The 19,991-nt window shown below is 35.9% G+C and overlaps 3 protein-coding genes across 3 annotated transcripts in view; 1 reads left to right on the plus strand and 2 right to left on the minus strand.

Annotated features, from left to right (window-relative positions):
* The window catches only part of LOC120635602 (lachesin-like), a 177,895-nt gene that overhangs the window by 113,954 nt on the left and 43,950 nt on the right, over positions 1-19,991 (minus strand). The window lies entirely within an intron of this gene.
* LOC120635604 (proline-rich protein 4-like) lies at positions 1,400-8,366 on the plus strand. The gene is made up of 5 exons (XM_039906619.1): positions 1,400-1,446; positions 2,551-2,817; positions 4,653-4,798; positions 5,602-5,736; positions 7,087-8,366. Exons 1-5 carry the CDS (start codon positions 1,416-1,418, stop codon positions 7,318-7,320), a joined length of 813 nt encoding a protein of 270 aa, XP_039762553.1. The 5' UTR covers positions 1,400-1,415; the 3' UTR covers positions 7,321-8,366.
* On the minus strand, positions 9,339-14,274 carry LOC120635605. The gene is made up of 3 exons (XM_039906621.1): positions 13,900-14,274; positions 11,581-11,853; positions 9,339-11,030 (listed from the first exon to the last, which is right to left on the minus strand). Exons 1-3 carry the CDS (start codon positions 13,937-13,939, stop codon positions 10,663-10,665), a joined length of 681 nt encoding a protein of 226 aa, XP_039762555.1. The 5' UTR covers positions 13,940-14,274; the 3' UTR covers positions 9,339-10,662.

Consider the following 19,991-nt stretch of genomic DNA (forward strand, 5'->3'; position numbering starts at 1 on the left):
ATTATCCCTTCCCTACTAATATTATAAATGTCAATGTAAGTTTGTTTGTTACGCTTTCACGCAAAAACTACTCAACCGATCCTCATGAAACTTTGTACACATATTCTTGGAAGTGTTAGAAGTAATATAGGATACTTTTTATCCCGACATTAAGCTCGGTTCCTTTGGGAGAGGGCATGAGTGTTTGATGATTTCACACCATAACTTCGACAGATTATAACCGATTTGAATAATTATTTTTGTACTATAGAGATTATAATATATTTTGCCCAAACTGTGGTTGGAGATAGAGGACAGAACTCCTCAGTCGACAGCAGCAAACCCCTCATTTAAGGCTTAGCGATACTGAATCCTTTAAATTTAATACCACATCAAAAAACAAAATCAAACGCAGACGAAGGCAACAGCTAGTATATAATAACTAGCGGATCCCAGCGCCATCTGTCGGGCTGATTTGTGAATCTAAACCATCAAGGGTGCCACCCAAACGCATACCGAAAAATCATTCAAATCGGTCCAGCCGTCTAGGAGTTTAGTGACATACACACGCACACAAGAAATATATATATAAAGATAATTCCAAAATTATAGCGATTTTTTGTAATTTACATCATGTGTTTTCGACGACCTCCCTGGTGCAACGGTGAGCGCTGTGAATTTGAGTTGAAAATTTCTGAATTTTCTCTGGTCTGGTCTGGTGGGAGGCTTTGGCCGTGGCTAGTTACCACCCTACCGACAAACACGTGCCGCTAAGCGATTTAGTGTTCCGGTGCGATGTCGCGTTGAAACCGATTTGGGGTGTGACTACCACACTCCGTAACAGGTTAGCGTGCTACCATCTTACACTGCATCATCAGTTACTATTAGGTGAGATTGGGCTAACACAAGGTTGCTTGGAATCATCCGGCTCCGCTTTCAGCTCTCACAAGATAGAAAAATGAATGTTAAAATGCAAAATGTAAATTGTTGATGTTGGAAAAGAGCAACTGCTGAGTTTCTTGCCGGCTTCTTCTCGGTAGAATCTGCCTTCCGAACCGGTGGTAGAATCACTACAAACAGACAGACTTGACGTTTCAAAAGTGCTTATATTAGGCCTACTTGAAATAAATGAATTTTGAATTTGAATTTGAATAACTTGTAGTGATATAAAAAAAACAAAAACGTGTATTAGAAATAGTTATTAGAAAGAGAGTCTCTCATGCATTAGTAAACAATGTTTTGTTTTCATTACCACCAATTTTTAATCTGTGAAAAAAATGGCGTCGCAAATTTATTTAAATTGCGAACGCGTTAGACCGTAATTCTTTTTATCATAATGTTTTAGATTCGGTTTTTGTTTCATCTTTATAATATTTATGTAGGATTTTTTTATATAAAAGCGATGTATATTTTCCAAAATATCAGTTGACAGGAAGATGGTGGTGGGCAAAGTACTTTGGTTTTCTGGTGAGTTCTTTAATGAAGCAACTTCTTAATGAAAAAAAACAAAAACTAAAACAGATTTTTGTTTCCCCCTTCTGGCTTTACACAGTTAGGTGTCTTAAAATATAGGTAAACATCAGCAAGGAAAAAAAAACGTACACGCGTTAGAAGTTATACTTCTTTGGCGTAAAAAGATAAAAATATCATCAAAATTTTTATCTGTCGCCTTATTTCTACGTTTTGGGAAAAAACGACACTAACAATAGAAAAAAGGTATTTGATACATTAAACGTTTTATTATAACGCATTATGTAGTTAAATAAATTTTATTAAAATATAAAAAAGAAATTATTTCTGCATAATTACAGAAATGTACATAATAAACATAATTAAATTTGGAATAGATACTAATAGACTCATTCAACATTAAAATTTGAGATTTATGCACAATTGAATCAATTGAATCACCGGAATGCGCCCGCAGACTTTGACAATCGAAAATGTACACTGTCAAACCTTATAGCTAACTTCAGTGTGTCGGTTTTTTGTGACGGTATGGTGCATCAAAAAAATTTACTGTCATCATTTTTCCCTCATGCGCCAAAAGAAGTATAACTTCTAATGAAAACTGATCCAGTGCAAGTCGTACTCGCGCCCGAATTCCGTACAAGTATCTAATGGGAGCCTCTTAACAAATAATTTTATTCTGTTTTTTAATATTCGTTGTGACATCGGCAACTTATTTGTTATACATAAAAACAATACATAATTTGTTAAAATCTCAATTCACGAGTATCTTCATGAGCGTACCCAGCTTCTGGTCTAGGGGGGGAAGTGAGATTTTTTTAAGTCAGATCGCCCACGGCTATCTTGTGAAATTTTTTTATTTAGAAGATCCTAACGTAAGCCACTGTATTTTTGCATTTTTGTCTCTCCATCTGTCTGTATCTTGGCTGGCATAACTTTTTTAAGTGAGGTCATAAATTTTCTCAGATATTTAAGAGGGTGGCACCTGCCCCACTTTTCAATTTTTGGGTATTCATTGGGTACGCCCATGATCCATGTACCTCAGTAGTAATTAGATTTGCTTTGGATGACCCTAAAAAGCTAATTTAATCCTTTTTGCAGTTCTTCTCATCGGCACAACATGGGGACAACCGGTACCGGATCCCCAAATCATGTTCCCCTGTCCCCAGCCGTGCTCAGAACCGAATCCTGACCCCTGCTCGGAACCGCCCCCATGTGAGGACGCTTTACCCCCCTGCCCTCAATCGGAGCCACCTTGTTCCCAACCTGAACCGCAGCCGTGTCCCGGGTACCAGGAGACCATACAACTGAGGCCGTGTAACCCAAACGACGCAGCCGTGCACTACGTATACGGGCAAGCTCCAACTGGTAAGTACAAAAATGAATATTTTCTACATTTTTAAGTCGTTGCCAAGTAAAACGTGACAATTCATAAGTATACTTTTTTCATTATTATCATCATACTATTAGAACTCTCAGGCATGCAGGTTTCCTCACGTGTATTTCCATACTTTGCATAACATTGCATGAAACGCACATAACTTAGAAAAGTTAGTGGTTCGTTCTGCTGCCCCCCCCTACTTATGATCTACCTACTTTGTATACCAATCCCTTCTTTATAATAAGCAAAACACCTACTCCATAGGTATTAATTTTCGACGCTTTTTTTTGTTGGCATTCACTTAAAAATGTTGTAGAAAATATTAAAGTAAATAAAAAGCTATTTTAAATCGCTATTTTGTTGTAGCTGATGAATATTTTTGATAATACTTCACAGGTTTTAGAGGTACAATACTGTTCTGTCTTTGATACTTATCTGTGAAACCGAAAACCTAATAGTTTTGGAGTAAACGACTGCCATAGTTTTTAAAGAACAGATACAGCCTGCCCACAGATTCTAACATCCCATACAAATTAAAATCATGCGACTTCGGTGACTTTATTAGGTACGGGACGCGTAGCGTAGGTACTATGCGCGTGTCGGTCTATTATCTTCAATAGGGTTGTCACAAGTAAACACTAAGAATGTTTTGAATTTGTTTGTATGGAAAAATAAATATGCATCCTTCAATATTATTTCGTAATTCTGGTACAGGTTCTATACATATGTTCATGACACAAATATTTTTCAACTGTGGGAATTGAACCCACAGCCTTGGAATCAGAAAGCAGGGTCACTGCCCAATGCACCAATCATCTGACAAATTACGCTGTGATTCCTTAATACGTGCACCAGGAGTTCTCGCTCTTGTATATCTCTGTCTAAATTTAGGATAAAAATTACTGAATGGCTTATGCTTCATCAGTTTTATTCAGTAGATGAATATCGGCGGCCGACTGGCGCAGTGGGCAGCGACCCTGCTTTCTGAGTCCAAGGCCGTGGGTTCGATTCCCACAACTGGAAAATGTTTGTGTGATGAGCATTAAGTGTTTTTCAGTGTCTGGGTGTTTATATGTATTTTCTAAGTATTTATGTATATATAATTCATAAAAATATTCATCAGTCATCTTAGTACCCATAACACAAGCTACGCTTACTTTGGGGCTAGGTGGCGATGTGTGTATTGTCGTAGTATATTTATTTATTTTATATATTTATCATCATCATATAAACCTATTAGCGGCCCACTACAGGGCCCGGGTCTCCTCCTACAATGAGAAGGGGTTACGGCCTTAGTCCACCAAGCTGGCCAAGTGCGGATTGGTGGAAATCACACACCTTCGAGAACATGATGAAAAACTCTCAGGTATGCAGGTTTCCTCACGATGTTTCTCCAATATTTATTTATTTATCTTAAATTTAAGGTTTAGATTATTGTATTTCTAGGTTTATATTTATATATGGCTAAAGCCCCTTTAAATCGCTAGACTTAGCCGTAGGGCTAAATAAGCGCCAACTCGTCACGTCGACGTCACGACCAATTTTTGGGACACGATGTTAGTAAAATTTTGATACCTTATTTTTCTGACATATGCTGATTGTTACTGTAAAATTGAAAAACATTTTTATAACTAAGTTGCTCTTATAATTCGCACGCCATAGAATGGCAGATTGTAGCACGGAACGTGTTATGTTTTATTATAAGATCAAATTTGTAAACCGCAAATAAAGATTTAAATTTGAATTTATAACCAAATGGGTACAATAAAAGTAGTGGGACGTTAAAAGGCTGCAGATGACGATGACTCTTTTAATCACCCAGGTACTGTGATAATAAAACCCGGACTCATAAGGTTCCCAACGCCACAGCCCATAGTCGTGAAGCCAGGGGAGATCAAGCTGCCAACCCCGCCCGCAATCTGGGTCAAACCAGCCCCCATCCAGCCTCCAACACCTTCGCCTATACGGGTAAATATAAAAAAGAAAGAAGAATGAAAATATCTAGTAGTTCATTCATTACTTCATTCATTAACAGCCTATAACCAGGGCTCGGGAACCGGAATAAATTTCAAATTGGTTTCGGTCATTGGAATCATTTGGGTCAAGGTAAGGTAAAGGAAAATTCAATGAATGAATGAATGAATACACTTCTATTGTACACCAAAGAAAAAAAGTAGTTACAGAGATATAAATACATATCAAGAGAGTACAATTCTATTTTGATTTTAGTATTTTTTTAATATTGTTTGTGCATTTAAATTTAATTTGATAATTCGTTGCGTACGTTGTATTTAGGACACTCATATTGCTATTAAAATAATACGTGGAAATGCAATATTTTCAAAATTAGGTCACTTTTATTTTACCTTCAACATTTTTGGTTGAATTGGTTTTGAAAAACATGTTTTAAAAGGTGATAGACTAGTGCTTTAGACTTCAGCTTCAAATTCGGGGGACCGAGTTCGAATCCCGGCACGCACCTCTAACTTTTCTAATTTATGTGTGTTTTTAGAAACAAAATATGTCTTGCTTTAACGGTGATGGAAAACACCTTGATGAAACCTGCATGCCTGAGAGTTCTCATTAATGTTCAAAGCGTGTGAAGTCCACCATTCCGCACCTGGCCAGCGTTGTGGACAACGGTCTCAATCTTCTTCTCTTTTTTTCTTCTGAGAGTAGACTCGGATCCTGTAGTGGGCCGGTAATGGGTAATGTTAATGCTACGTTTGTTTTCATTGTAGTTTTTTAATTTTGTTTTGTTTATATAACAGGTTCAACCCCCACCAGTCCAACCCCCCACACCAGAACCGATAATGGTGCGACCTAAGCCGGTATACCCCCCACGTCCACAGCCGATAATGGTCCGCCCTCCACCAGTGCAACCACCGAAACCAGCGTCCATTAAGGTAAGCAATTTGGACATCGTAACATGTTGAACTCTCCTCTTCTTCAGCCTATTCATGACTCACTCTCACACACGAGTCTTCCAGGACTTCTCTCTCATAAGAAAGGGGAATCAGAGCATTATAGTGGTCGTTTTTTGTGGGCGGACGTGGTTGCTTACTATGGGCTCCATAAACAATGAGGATATCCGTAGAAGAAACTAGAGTAACCGAGATAATTTACAAGTCGCGAAACTGAAGTGGCAATGGGTGAGGCATAAAGCTCGAAGAAGTGATGATCGTTGGAGTCCCAAGGTGGAACACGCACTGGTAAATGCAGCGTAGGCCAGCCGCTAACGAAGTGGACAGACATCAAACGAGTCGCTGGGAGCTTCTGGAAACAAGGAGCCCAGTAGCGTTGATTTTGAAAGTCCATACAGAAGATTATAAACTAAGATTCAAATTCAAAAAATTCAAAATTAAAAATTCATTTATTTCAAGTAGGCCTAATATAAGCACTTTTGAAACGTCAAGTCTGTCTGTTTGTATTGACTCTACCACCGGTTCGGAAGGCAGATTCTACCGAGAAGAAGCCGGCAAGAAACTCAGCAGTTGCTCTTTTCCAACATCAACAATTTACATTTTACATTTTAACATTCATTTTTCTATCTTGTGAGAGCTGAAAGCGGAGCGGAATGCTTTCAAGCAACCAGTTGTCATTAAGAAATTCATCAATTGTATAGTAACCTCGCTGTAATAAATGTGTTTTAACAAATTCCTTAAACTTATGCATTGGCAGGTCCAAAATCACCTTAGGAATCATATTATAAAAGCATATACTCAATTCCACAAATGACCTATGTACCTTTCGCAGACGATATGCAGATGACACTAATTTATGACCATTTCTTGTAAGTCGACTGTTTATGTTCACTTTTTGTTTATAAAGACTAATATGTTGTCTTACAAATACTATATTGTTATAAATAAATTTCGTGGATTTTCGTGGTTAATGAACATTTCTTAAATGTAGTTCAACGGATACATACCACAATACTATTTTTGGATTTGTCGTTATTTCGACCCAGTTGCATGGAACGTGGTAATGACGGGACCACGTTCCATGCAACCTGGTCCATCTTGTGGTCCATACAGAAGACCTATCTCCAGCAGTATTCGTCAATCTGTTGAAGTGATGATTATGACGGTGTGGGGGCTTTAACGTACTAGCAATAAAATTCGGGTCAAATAGCTAAACGTGTTCTCCTAAGCATGAGTGTGGACAACGCCAACTCCTGGCTGATACAGATTCTTTAACAGATAATGCCAAATAACAATTCACGTTTAAAGATTTATATTCCTATTTTTCCACAGGTAACACCACCACAAATCCAACCGCCACCACCAGACACGCTCATGGTGCAGCCACCAAGGATCGTGGTACCACAATCGCCAACCATTTGCTTCCAACCCAACCCCACCACAAGGTTCAGGACGTACGGCTGCGCCAGGGTAGCTGTGTACAACCCTTGCGGCCCTCATCCGGGTCCATCGCCATGCCCATGCCCACCACCCCCTCCCCCTTGCCCAGAACCTACCCCTTACTAAACTACAAACCATAACGACACCCAAAGAACGGAATATCTTCTAGCAAACATAACATCACCTACTCGTAGGTAGTTTCGTCCTTACCCTATCAACATAGAATAGCGAAACATTGTAGGAATCTTTTAGAGAGTGTGCACAAAAACTTTTTGGTATCGTTCTCACCTCACCTTTTTTATTATCCAACTGCAAAATATTTCTGCGAGTGTTTCTCAAGAACTGTTCGACCTAGACAGTCCCTCACATTTGTCATAGAACTGTTCAACATTGCAAGAATATTTCGGAGAGTGTACTAAATATTTTTTCACTCTTGTTACTGCTTCACCTTTTTTACTATCGATCTGTTAAGCATTGTGAAGACATTTTGGAGAGTGTGCTGAAGATTATTTAATGTAGTTTCTCCCTCACGTAATTCACCATAGAACCGCGAAGCATCGAAAGGATATTTTGGAGTGTGCGCTCAAGAACTTTTGATCTAGATTCTACCTCACTTAATTTTCCACCGAACTGCAAAAAAGCATAGGAATATTTTGAGGAAAGCGTTCAAGAACTATTCGTTCTAGTTCTACCCTCACCTTCCTACTATCATACTGCGAAGTATCCTACAGGGATTTGGAGTGCATGCTCAAGAACTGTTTGAACTAGATCCTCCCTCACATTTACCATCGAAGTGTTAAACAGAGCAAGAATATTTCAAAGAGTGCGCTCCAGAAGTTTCCGCTCTTGTTCTTACCTCTTGTTTTCTTTCTATCGAACTACGAAGAATCGTATAGATTGGTGAGGTTCTCCATCACTGTTTTACTATACAACTTTGGAGACAAGGACACTTGGAGAGTGAGCTCAGAAACTGTTTGGTCCAGTCTCACCTTTTTACCATCATACTTCGATTCAGAAAGTGTGCTCACGAACTACTTAATCTAGTCTTTCCTCACCTTTTTACCGTCATACTGCAAAGTATTGTAAAGATATTCGGAAAGTGTACTCAAGAACTGTTTCCCCATGTTTGTACCTCACCGTTTCATCACAGAACTGCGAGCCATTGTAAGGATCTATCTTTGCTATCTTCGCTTTCCCTACCATCTATGTGAGCACCTATAAATCAAGAGTGAGTAGATATCTTTTTAGCATCTTTTTTAAATTACACTGCATCTTAACCTTCTATCAATGCTACTCCGTTCAGCCTTAGCAACCTTTCTTAAATCTTATTACGATCAATTAAGTGCTAAAGTACCTCTCTAGGATTCTTCCACTTACAACGTCAAACGTTTCCTACTAAATATTATGTATTATTTTATTTTTATTTCTAGTATATTATAAATTTAATATTGTATATAAATAACGTAAGACTACATTTGCAAAGTGTGTATGATTGAACGAATTAAATACGGGTTATTTGAGCATTCAATTTTGGTAGTTTTATTTAACTTAATCCCATTATATATGTGTCAATTGAATAATATTTTTTGTTAATTAGATATGTTTTTTTTTTGATTATTATGAAATTTTAATCGTAAGCAAGAACCTGGCTAAGTTTGTTGTGGGCTCTTCTTAGACCAGGGCGCGTTTAGAACCCTCGTAGCTTTAGGTTTAAGTTGGCGAACGTTATCACCATCCCCTTACAATTATGTAAACATATATGTATGAAAGCTTCATAAGTGCCTGTGATAGGCCTACATGAATAAAAAAATTTTGAATTATGAGTTACGAATTTTGAATAACCTAGATTTAAATGAATGAAAATTGCCTACAGCATTCTTAAGTTAGTGCCAAGTGAAATATAAAAATACTAGGTACTACATAAGAAGGATCCGTATACAAAGTATGTCTACACTTAGCTACAGAGTTTTCCACGTTTTTAACCAATTTAAAAAAAAAAACCTCAGCCTGTTTCCGATACTATTATTGCATTTATGTAGAAAATGATTTAATATTTCGTTAAAATAAAACTAACATGAAATATACATAAGATTTATTTACACCAATTACATACATATTACATAAATTCATAAATTCTGCAAAAATATATTTTTTTTTTGTTTTTGGACATACAATATGTGGTAGTACGACATTTTAGTACGATGAAATGAAACATGTATCGTTAGATAATATTGTGGGTGATCTTATTTCTGTTACATATTAAATAAAAAGGGACATTATTTTATCGAGCTTTTTTCACAAAATTAAATAAAAGTTTACAGAAATAATAACCCAAAATTTAAGGCTGCAGGGACAAACACACGACACACCGGTTAAAAAATGAGAGTAATTAAAATATGCCCAAAGTTTTTTTTACCTTGCTTATATATTTAATGAGACCATTTCTAGATCACTAAGATACCTCATTTTTAAGGACACTCTAATAGTTACCTTTGTGACGTCAAATTTGATTCTTTTTCAAGGACACACTGTCAAGTTTGATATTACAAATGTCGATTATCAATTTCTTTTTTCGTCTAAAGCAACACAGTCATAATTATATTGCTAGAATGCGGATAAAAACTTTTCATTTAGCATGGTTATAGTAGGTGTCACATAAATAGAGCACTCTGGATTAATCCAATTACAGACAAACTGCGACTATATTTATCGTCATAATTTTTAGCCTATTGAATTCTCACACCAAGTTAATCCGTCCTCTCTTAAGGATAGTGCGATTAACAGCTTAAAACCTCAAGATTGTTCTAATACAGGATGGAAAGCTTTAGCGAATATTATCACTATCTTAATCATGAAGCCATTACGGGGTACAAGGCACTACCTCAGAATGTCTACTGTCAGAATGACAAGGGTTTAGACTATATTCCACCATGCTGGCCATGTACGGATTAGTAGACTTCACACGCCTTTGAGAACATTATGAGGGACACTCAGGCATGCTGGTCCTTAAGACGTTTTATTAGAATACCTTTATCCAAAGGTTGTCTGGGAGACATAGCTTTAGCGATAAGACCGCCTCTGCACACTTTATCTAGTTTTTAAGTTTCTCTATTGATTCTTTTTGTATTTGGTTTTTCAATGATGAGCAACCGTTAAACCGTTAAAGTGATATTTTAATCGCTTGAATTAAAAACGCAGATCCGAAAAGTTGAAGCAGTCCAAACTAGGTCCCTCCGAATGGATGCCTTATTATTACTCTGACTACGAATTCAACAATAATAATAATAATGTTTTCCTTCACTGTTAAAGTAAGTGATATTAATTAGTGCCCTAACCATCTCCGGGGCGTAGCGGTGGAAGCTGTGGTTTTAGGTTGGAGGTTTCGGATCCTGAGCGCTCTTTTTAAGTGGCACCAATGTTTTAGCTAATAAAAATCATTTGGGCTTTGGCTAACAAATATTTTAGTGTTTACAAGATTGGTAATCCTAAAGAACCGACTGTGAGACCAGTAAGCCCGTTCAAAGGTAACCCAAGCCCATTCTGGGGTATTCCCAGCCCGCTCCAAGGTAAATTGAGTCCATTTATAGTCCCATGTTGCCTTTGACAAGGTAAGCCAGATAAACCGAGAGGTAAGCCTAGGGGAGATATAGCATTAGATGAGTTCTCGCATACCGTTGTCGAACTGGGCGTATTTAATCCACTGACTAACCCACCAGGTAAGTTTAGCCCGCTAAGTAGCCCAGCAGGTATGTGCAGACCGTAAGGTATAGGTACATTTAGGGGTGAAATGTTCGGTGTACTGTCACAGACAGACGTTTGACTTGGTAACCCAATACCTGTAAGAAATTAAGTATTATTACGAAGTATTATTGGTAATCAAATTGACTAAACATTTTGGTATATTCTGAGATTTGAGGACATAGTTTAATATTTTAATATTTCAATTAGTTATTACTTTCGGAACCAAATTGTATTTCAAAATTCAAAATTCAAAATTCAAATAACGAAAAACCACAATATTTATGACTAAGATTTATAGTAATCCAAGTTGATTAAACTTGTTCGTGGTAGACCGATTTACAAAACTAAGTCGGAAAAAATTATCGAACGAAAATTTTTTTTCAAGAAACGCTGCTGTTTGTAATAATTTTATGATCTCTTTAATTTATCGGAAAAAAACATTAAATCTGTATTTAAAGGTAACCTATATGTTGACAGAACAGGTAGGCCAATATTTCTTTGTTTTGTGACAACAGCTGCTGTTTTTAATAAAATATTTAGATTTTTTTTTCAGTAACAATTACTACAGTAACATAATTTACAAACATCCTGTAAACCTTTGGATCATATGATTTCATTGCTTTAAAAAAAAAAAAAATCATTTACCTGTATTCCAAGGTAACCCATACGGTGACAGAACAGGTAAGCCAATATTAGTTTTGGAATCGCATACAGTGGTTGACCCCAAGTTTGGCAGCATGCTTTGCGACAACAGTTGCAGAATGAGAGATGGTGGTAAGTTCACGCCCAAGGGTCCAAGTCCCAAGCCAAGGTTGGCCAAGACGTTGGGCGTAGACTCACACACAGGCGTACCGGAGGGTAGGATAGTCTCGCAAGCGGTTTGACCCAACGGGTTGCAGCGTGCGGTACATAGTACAGCTGGAAGTAAGTTTGTTGATTAAGCATTTTGAGCCAAGATGGTATCGTGTGGTGCGAATCAGTTTCTACGTGACATAAGAAAGAAAGGAAAAGAAAGAAAACTTTATTTGGATATACACAAACTAGAATTAAAATACAACTTAATCTACACAACAATTATGGGGACGGTGTGATCCCAAAATGGTCTTCACTAAGCATGTTTGCAGTGCCTGTTAAAGACACAGCGCTAATCTTCCGTGAAGCCAGACGTACAACGTACCGGAACGCTTAATTGCTTGGTCGCACGTATTTTTAGGTAAGGTGGAAACCAGCCACGCCTCCCACTACAGCACAGAGAAAGTTCTGACATTTTAAATCCTCAAATTTTCCCCGTTAGAGATCAACCTCGGAACCTTCCATTTAAAAGACCGCAGCGCCAACAACTGCGCCAGAGGGAATGTCATAAAATCATCGTTTTTGTTGCAGTCAAGGAGATTAGTGCAGTTATGACGACAGCACGGCTAGCATGGGGTAGGAGACAATTATATCATCGGAGAAAAAATAAAAACTTATCTTCTCCCACAGCTTTATCAACTCTCGGAGCACTGGCGCACAAGTGGAAATAATATCCAAATAATATATGTGTAATAATAAACGGGGGTACTACTGCTTCTTATCGCAAAAATTGTTATTGTATGTCTATTAAAATATACAACAATTTGCCTGATCAATTGAAAGAATTACCTTTTAATGCGTTCAAGAGAAAACTGCATAAATGGCTAGTTAGTAAGTGTTTTTACTCTGTAAGTGATTTTTTTTAATAGACTTTATAAAATTTTTTGAATGAAATTTTATACTAATTAATATTTAATAATGATTTTACTATTTGACATAAAATTTTACTGACATATTAATACCGAATATATTAGTTTACATACGCATTTTATATATTTTATATGATTTATGTTGAACTTTTATTAATTAATTAATTTAATAATGAATTTGTTATCATATGAAAATCTGTCATATTTTGCTACAGTTCATAAACAAAATAAACTAAGCTAAATAAACTAAAACATAACTAATTAAATATTAATTGTAATTATATAGCTTTAATTAAATTAATTGTAATTAATCAAATTCTGAATGTTATTGATTATTTTTAAGTTAAGATTTGCATGCCTTTAAATGGGCTAAACATTGTTCTGTATAACTTTTTGTAATATCTATAAGTTGACATGTTTTTTGCAAATAAATGATTATGATTATGGTTCCCGTGATTTAGCAGGTGGACACGTTAATTATATCCCTTTCAGGGGATATAATCGGGGGATATAATTTTATTTCTCCTGCCCGTGCTACCCCTCCAATTCAGAAAACAGCTGGGCTCAGAATGAGAAGCCGTTGAGAACATCAAAAAGAGGCAGGCATGCAGGTTACCTCACGAGGTTTGCCTTCACCGATTAAAAAATAATAATAATAACGTTTATATTGGATAAAATTCCATTCTTGTAAAAATTATCTAATTAACTATTTTTTATATGCATTTTAAATCTATAAAATTGATAATTCCTCCAAGTGTAGGTAAAAACGCAAATGTGGCATCTCTTGTTTCAACGCGTCTTATTTTAATATGGGCCTTTGAAAAAGTAGATCGAAACTGCAACGTTTCCTACTAGATGACGCTACAGTCGCTATAAGCCTGATGTGAAAGGCATATACTAATTTCGGCATCGACGGTAGGAGAGCCGCAGCTTAATTGGAGAAAGCGCACAGGCCGCAATTGCCAGAGAATCGCAGGTTCAAATCCTGTCGGTTCTTAAAATTTTTATGTGCATTTTAAATTTATAAAATTCTTGGTGTACCAACCCAGTGCTCCGTAAAGGGATTTTACTAAGCAAGTTTTCAAGCAAGTGATATTTAAATTAAAACGCACATAACTCCGAAAAGTCAGTGGTGCGCGCCGGGGCTCGAACTCCGTCTCCACGGAAGGAAAGCCGAAGCCTTCCACCACCCACTAGGCTATCATACATATAAAGTGATACAAATTTAAAAAAGAAAACTTACCTATAACGAAGAAACCAGTTATTTTCGATGCCATTTTCATGTCCCCTTACCAACGTTCTGTGGTTTTTGGACGCAAAAAACACCGTTTTTATACTCAAAATGTAATTCCCATTGTTTACAATTTAAATTCAATTTTGCTTACGATTCACGGTTCACGGCGAATGGTGATTTTAAATGTTTTGGAAAATGTTACGTTTTAACATTAATTAATGTTGGAAGTTAAATTTAATTAAAAAACGTTTCTATTAACAGCTCGTCATTGTAAAGGTCATCGCCCATCTATCCACTCCAACACAGCTTCAGCTAACATAGCTGTTAGAAGTATCTCTACGCGATTAAATCAAAAATGAGAAAACCAACGGTTTCCACGAGATTTCTAAAAAACTGCTGTAAACGCGGACGAAGAACGAGGCGCAAAAGCAAGTCCTTACTTAGGTATATTATAAATGTTAATGTGTTCTGTCTTCAGCCATAAACAAGAATTGAATTGAATTGAGCCAACTTCAGGGTGTCGTTTTTTTGTGACGATGTGCGCGTGCTAAAAAAATATAGAGAAATGGAAGGGCCAAGGTATTCAGATATTCACTATAATACCCACAATGTTCAGGATGGCACTTAGATCTTTCATTAATTAACAGTATTATTAAAGCTAAATACCTAGTTTCTTAGCAGTAATCATTTATTCTCATGACTATTATTCTTCCTTCCTATTAAAGTATTCATTTTATAAAAGAAATCTTTAAAGCCCACCAACCTGCTTTAGAGCAGTGTTGTGGGTCCGTACTCTATAAACCTGACTTCCCAAGGAGTGAAATAAAACAACTGGACTGACTCTAATACTGTATATTAAGCTTCTCTATAATTCATATTACTTGTTACCTTCAAATGACTCAACTACCAGTTCGGAATGCTGTCTTCGGCAGAGAAGACCACTGGCAAGAAACTCTACCGTTGCTCTTTTATTCAATCAATTAAAACAAGACTTATAAACACAATTACAACATTATCATATGTTATAACGCTAGGCCCTTTGATACAAGACATATAAGACAGGTCAAACATAACTACTATGATCACTTATAACATCAGGACCCTTGAAACAAATTGTTTGTATAGAGCAACCTCTGCTACATAAGCTATCTGTATGAAATAATGCTAGGGCTCCATATATGATACCTAAATAACCCAAAGGATATAAGAGATATACTTATCTGATGCAACATCAGGTACAACCATAGTACCAACAACTTTTAACAACTTATCTCAACTCCATCACCAGTATATAAGACTCTTGTTCCGCCACAACAATATTTCGTTACGTTTATCGTTTCCATTATAAATCATCTATTCACAATTTGTAACGTTCTATCCACAATACTTTACTTAATCTCCTTTTCTCAATTCATTAATTTAAATCCGTCCTCACTTTTCTTTGCCGCCAATCTAACTTGTCAAACTCGCGTCTCCCGCCATAGATCCTATATTTTTCTTTGACAGTCTACTAAAGGCCATTATTCTATTTTCAATACACTATCAATGAGTATACAAACTATGATTTGTTGATATATTTAATATAATCATCGGGTTTATCATAGATAAAGTGCTATAATTCCCTATTTCCTAACACGCGCGCATATTAAAAATTTACATCATTTATTCCTAATGCTTAGGCGCATTATAAGAAGACTAACTTCAATATATGAGAGTTTAATATTTTTACTGTGCTATAAAGTATTTACGTAATTTAAAAATTTCACCCATTTGGGCGATCAGCTTTAAATATTACGTGCGAATTCAATATTTCCAAAATTAGCTCACTGTTATTTTAATTATGGAAGTTGTGAAACGATTTCGAAGAATGGTAACAGTTTTAATTAAATTCCAGTTGACATTTTACGTGTTGATCGTACAAGTATAAAAAACGTTTTTTTTTAGGTTTAAAGACATTTATTTATTCGCATAAAAAGACCTAAGTCACCTAGGAAACTTAATTTTCTATAATAAATTAATACACTTCGCCATTAGACTAAACTAAATTCCATTTTACTATTACTCATTCAATGTATTCGACTTTAAATTTATTGGTATTATTTAATATATAAGAAACGAATTTGAATACTAAGAACGTTTTGAATACTTTTTTTATAGGTTTAGGTATTTTATTATAAAATTTTGCGCCTTCAAAGGTAAGGGATTTTTTACGGTAATTTTTTTTTACTCTATATGCTATTCTACTGTCTATGAGTCATTCCGTGACTCTATCCTCATAGTCCTTAAAAGCCTTTATTAAATCTATATTGACCCTTCAATAATGACTTCCACGCAAATTTGGAATTCAAATTCAAAATTTCTTTATTCATGTAGGCCTGTCACAGGCACTTATGAAGCGTTCATACATATATTTATTTATTTATTAACTCATTACACATAATATACATCACAGGTCTTAATTTAAAGGTGTAAGCATAAACTCAAAAGAATTTTTCCGTACACCTAGCCGTTGACAAATTATTGCTTTATTAGTCTAATAGGTTAATATATTAACATTCACAATTAATGCTACAAAATCGTATACATAATTGTAAGGGGATTGTTATAACTTCGTTCGCCAACTTAAAACCTAATGCTGGAGAACACTCAAAGGTTTAAGTTGGAGAACGAAGTTTAACATGTTTGTATGAACGTTTTATGTGATAGGCCTGTGATAGGCCTACACGAATAAAGAAATTTTGAATTTGAATTTAGAGAAAAAATCCATGATGGCCACTACAATATAACGGCGAAATACGGTTTTTTGTAGGGGGCGTTTATTTCGTTTAATTGAATCCAGTTTTATACATCATTTGGACTAGTATGCGTTTGAGCAACTATCCTTCATTGGATCACTTAAATTCCATCGGGACATTTTACCCCTATTGGGCAGAAAAGATGTATGCGGGCATTATGTGGTGCTGCTATACCTTGATAGTTGTAGGCCACTTTTTAAGAAAAAAAAGATGTTATCTTTGCCAGCTCTATATATATATAAAATGTGTTATTTTATTAAAAATATATTAAATTGTTTCCCAAAAAAGTCTATAACCGCAGCGGACGACAGATACATAGAATAGAAGTACCAATGCAAAAACTGTGTGTATACAAAAGAAATGTCTATTGCATGGCTATAAAAATATACAGCTACTTACCAGACCGTGTTAAAAATTTTTACTATTAATAAATTTAAAAATTACGTTTTTAACAAACTAAATAATGAAAACTTATATAACATTTTGAAATAAAATTTGACTAATAAATAGACATTTCTAAATTTGACATTTTTGAGTTGACCAAGAAGTTGACATCTACCTAATTTTACTATTAAAACTGTAACTAAATGGATGAATCTTAAATACAAATAAATTGCCTAATTAAATAGATTTGCATAGGTACTTCAAAAAATGTTGCACGCCTTTATGGCAAAACATGTTTGGATCAATTTTATTTGTTATCTAATTACCATATATCATGTAACCCATGTTTAATGCAAATAAATGAAATTATTATTATTATTATTATTATTTAGCCAAGTTTAACCAAGCTGGAGAACACTCGTAGCTTTAGGTTTAAGTTGGCGAACGAAGTCATTACCATCCCTTTACAATTATTTAAACATATATGTATCAACGCTTCATAAGTGCCTGTGATAGGCCTACATGAATAAAGAATTTTTGAAACTTAAATTTACACAAAAAATCCAAGATGGCCACTACCATTAAACGGCGAAATACGTTTTTTGTGGTACACAAATTAATTTATACAATGCCTAAAAAAACATTAAAATATGTCGACTGAATATAATGAAAATGTCATTAATTTTACTGTCATGATTAATTGTGATGCATATAGTTAAAAAACGTTTCGCCAACTCATACGTGAGAATTAACTTTCTTTCGTCGTTTGTGAAACGGGTTTATTCTACTTCAAGTTACCACTACACTCCTTTCGCCTACTGGTAAGTTATGATATTGTCTAATATGGTAGCGGGCTAACCTGTTAGGGGTGTGGCAGATAATTTAACCCCTCATTGGTTTATACACGACATCGTACCGGAACACTTAATCGCTTAGTGGCACGTCTATGTCGATAAGAAGGCTTCTCACCTAAATGCCTGTCGGGGATTGAATAATTTTAAATTAAAACGTGAGATGGTGATAGTAAAAAAACACCCGGCAAGTTTGTTGTGGGCTTCTTAGACCAGGACGCGTTTGGAACCCCCGTAGCTTTAGCTTTAAGTTTACGAACGTGGTTATCGCCATTATCTCACTACCGTGTAATTCTCATGTAATGTACCCATCAAAAGTGCCACCTATGGGCCCTACTTGAATAAAGATGTTTTTGGCTTTGACTTTGAATGCGGGACCTCCCACGTCAAAACTCACTGCAGCGACAAGGAGGTCGTCAAACGCAAAGCGCGAAGAACCGTTTCCTTTACGTAGTTAATTAAAACATATAATCAAGCGTACCATAAACATTGACAAACATATGCCAAATGAATATAGCCTTTATCTCAATGGCTATAAACTCTAGAATCCTACAAGATTAATATAACAGAGATATATTATATATACTTGGGAATCGCGTTATTTTATATTATAATGTGATTTTAGAAGGCAGGAGGTGTTTAAGCAAGATGCATTCTTTTGCTTTTATTTTATTAGTTTTGATTTTTGGTAAGATTTTATTTGTTACTAGCTGTTGCCCGCGACTTCGTCTGCGTTTGATTTTGTTTTTTTGAGGTGGCATTCAATTTAGTTGTAGCTCTAAAAAAAATTCAAGTATTCAGTATCGCTAGGCCTTAAATGAGGGGTTTGCTGCTGTCCGCTGAGGAGTTCTGTCCCCTATCTCCAACCACATTCAGATCTACACAAAGTTTGGACAAAATTAATATAAATATTAAAATCGGTTATAATTTGTCGGAGTTATGGTGTAAAATCGTCAAACATTTTCATCCCCTCTGCCAAAGAAACCGAGCTCAATGTTTGGATAAAAAGTATCCTATATTACTTCTAACACTTCCAAGAATATGTGTACAAAGTTTCATGAGGATCGGTTTAGTAGTTTTTGCGTGAAAGCGTAACAAACAAACTAACAATGACATTCATAATATTAAGTAGGGAAGTACGGATCTGTGTGGTGACGGCAGACCATAATACAGTTGTCACCACCCTACTCTCCCCGCGGGTGTCGTACGAGGCGACTAAGGGAGTACAACGGAGAGTGGGCAGCATCGACCTCTGTTCTAGTACTAGCATCTACTGCGATCAGCAACCCGTCTGCCCAGCGTGCTGATCATGGACAAACCCTTCCATTGGTTCCCTTCCAGAGGCCTTTAGTTCAGCAGTGAACTGTTAAAGGCTGAATGATTTTATTATTTTACTAGCTGACCTGCGCAACGTCTGCATTAAATCGGTTATTATCGGTTTTAATATCTTAAAAAACCAAGAACCTAATTGCAACGCCATCTACCGGGTCCAGTTTCATTTCCAAACTATATAGTACGCGGCCGGGCGGTCCTCTGCATTTTTCTTGCTTTTAACAGTACTATACCCGTCGTAACTACAAAACGATATGTCCAATTTGAATAATTAAAATAAGAATTTAGCCAAATCGGTTCAATCGTTTTGGCGTTAAAGCGTAACAAACATACATCCATTCTCACAAACTTTCGCATTAATAATATTCCCATACCCATATATCGTTGGCCCATATGCCTTGCGACTTGCTGCTATCTGTGAAGAGTTATCACCTTTATCTCCGATGATATTTATCAGTTTTACAGTTTTATTATAAGTATAAAGATCAGCGTTAAAATCAGAAACATGCAGCGTACTTTCACGTCAACAACAAAACTGTGTATTATTCTGTAACAACAATATTTTATACCCACCAACAACAATTACGTAACAACAGTTTTTCTATGCGATTAACAATAATAATAGTATGATAATAGACCTGATATAGTGCTAGTTGATCGATCAGTGCGCCGTGCAATAATTGTTGACATTAGGTACTATTCCACATGACGACAATCTGGTGAAAGCTGAAAGGGAAAA

This window comes from Pararge aegeria, chromosome 27 (assembly GCF_905163445.1).
Source record: "Pararge aegeria chromosome 27, ilParAegt1.1, whole genome shotgun sequence".
Lineage (NCBI taxonomy): Eukaryota > Metazoa > Arthropoda > Insecta > Lepidoptera > Nymphalidae > Pararge > Pararge aegeria.

Bases quoted from the DNA above. Each gene is read 5' to 3' on its own strand.
- LOC120635605 (XM_039906621.1), bottom strand. From the start codon at position 13,939: ATGAAAATGGCATCGAAAATAACTGGTTTCTTCGTTATAG. The intron at 11,854-13,899 runs GTAAGTTTTCTT...ACTTACTTCCAG, and splicing joins AACTGGTTTCTTCGTTATAG to CTGTACTATGTACCGCACGC. The intron at 11,031-11,580 runs GTAAATGATTTT...AATTTCTTACAG, and splicing joins TGGGTTACCTTGGAATACAG to GTATTGGGTTACCAAGTCAA.
- LOC120635604 (XM_039906619.1), top strand. From the start codon at position 1,416: ATGGTGGTGGGCAAAGTACTTTGGTTTTCTG. The intron at 2,818-4,652 runs GTAAGTACAAAA...TTAATCACCCAG, and splicing joins ATACGGGCAAGCTCCAACTG to GTACTGTGATAATAAAACCC. The intron at 5,737-7,086 runs GTAAGCAATTTG...ATTTTTCCACAG, and splicing joins CGAAACCAGCGTCCATTAAG to GTAACACCACCACAAATCCA.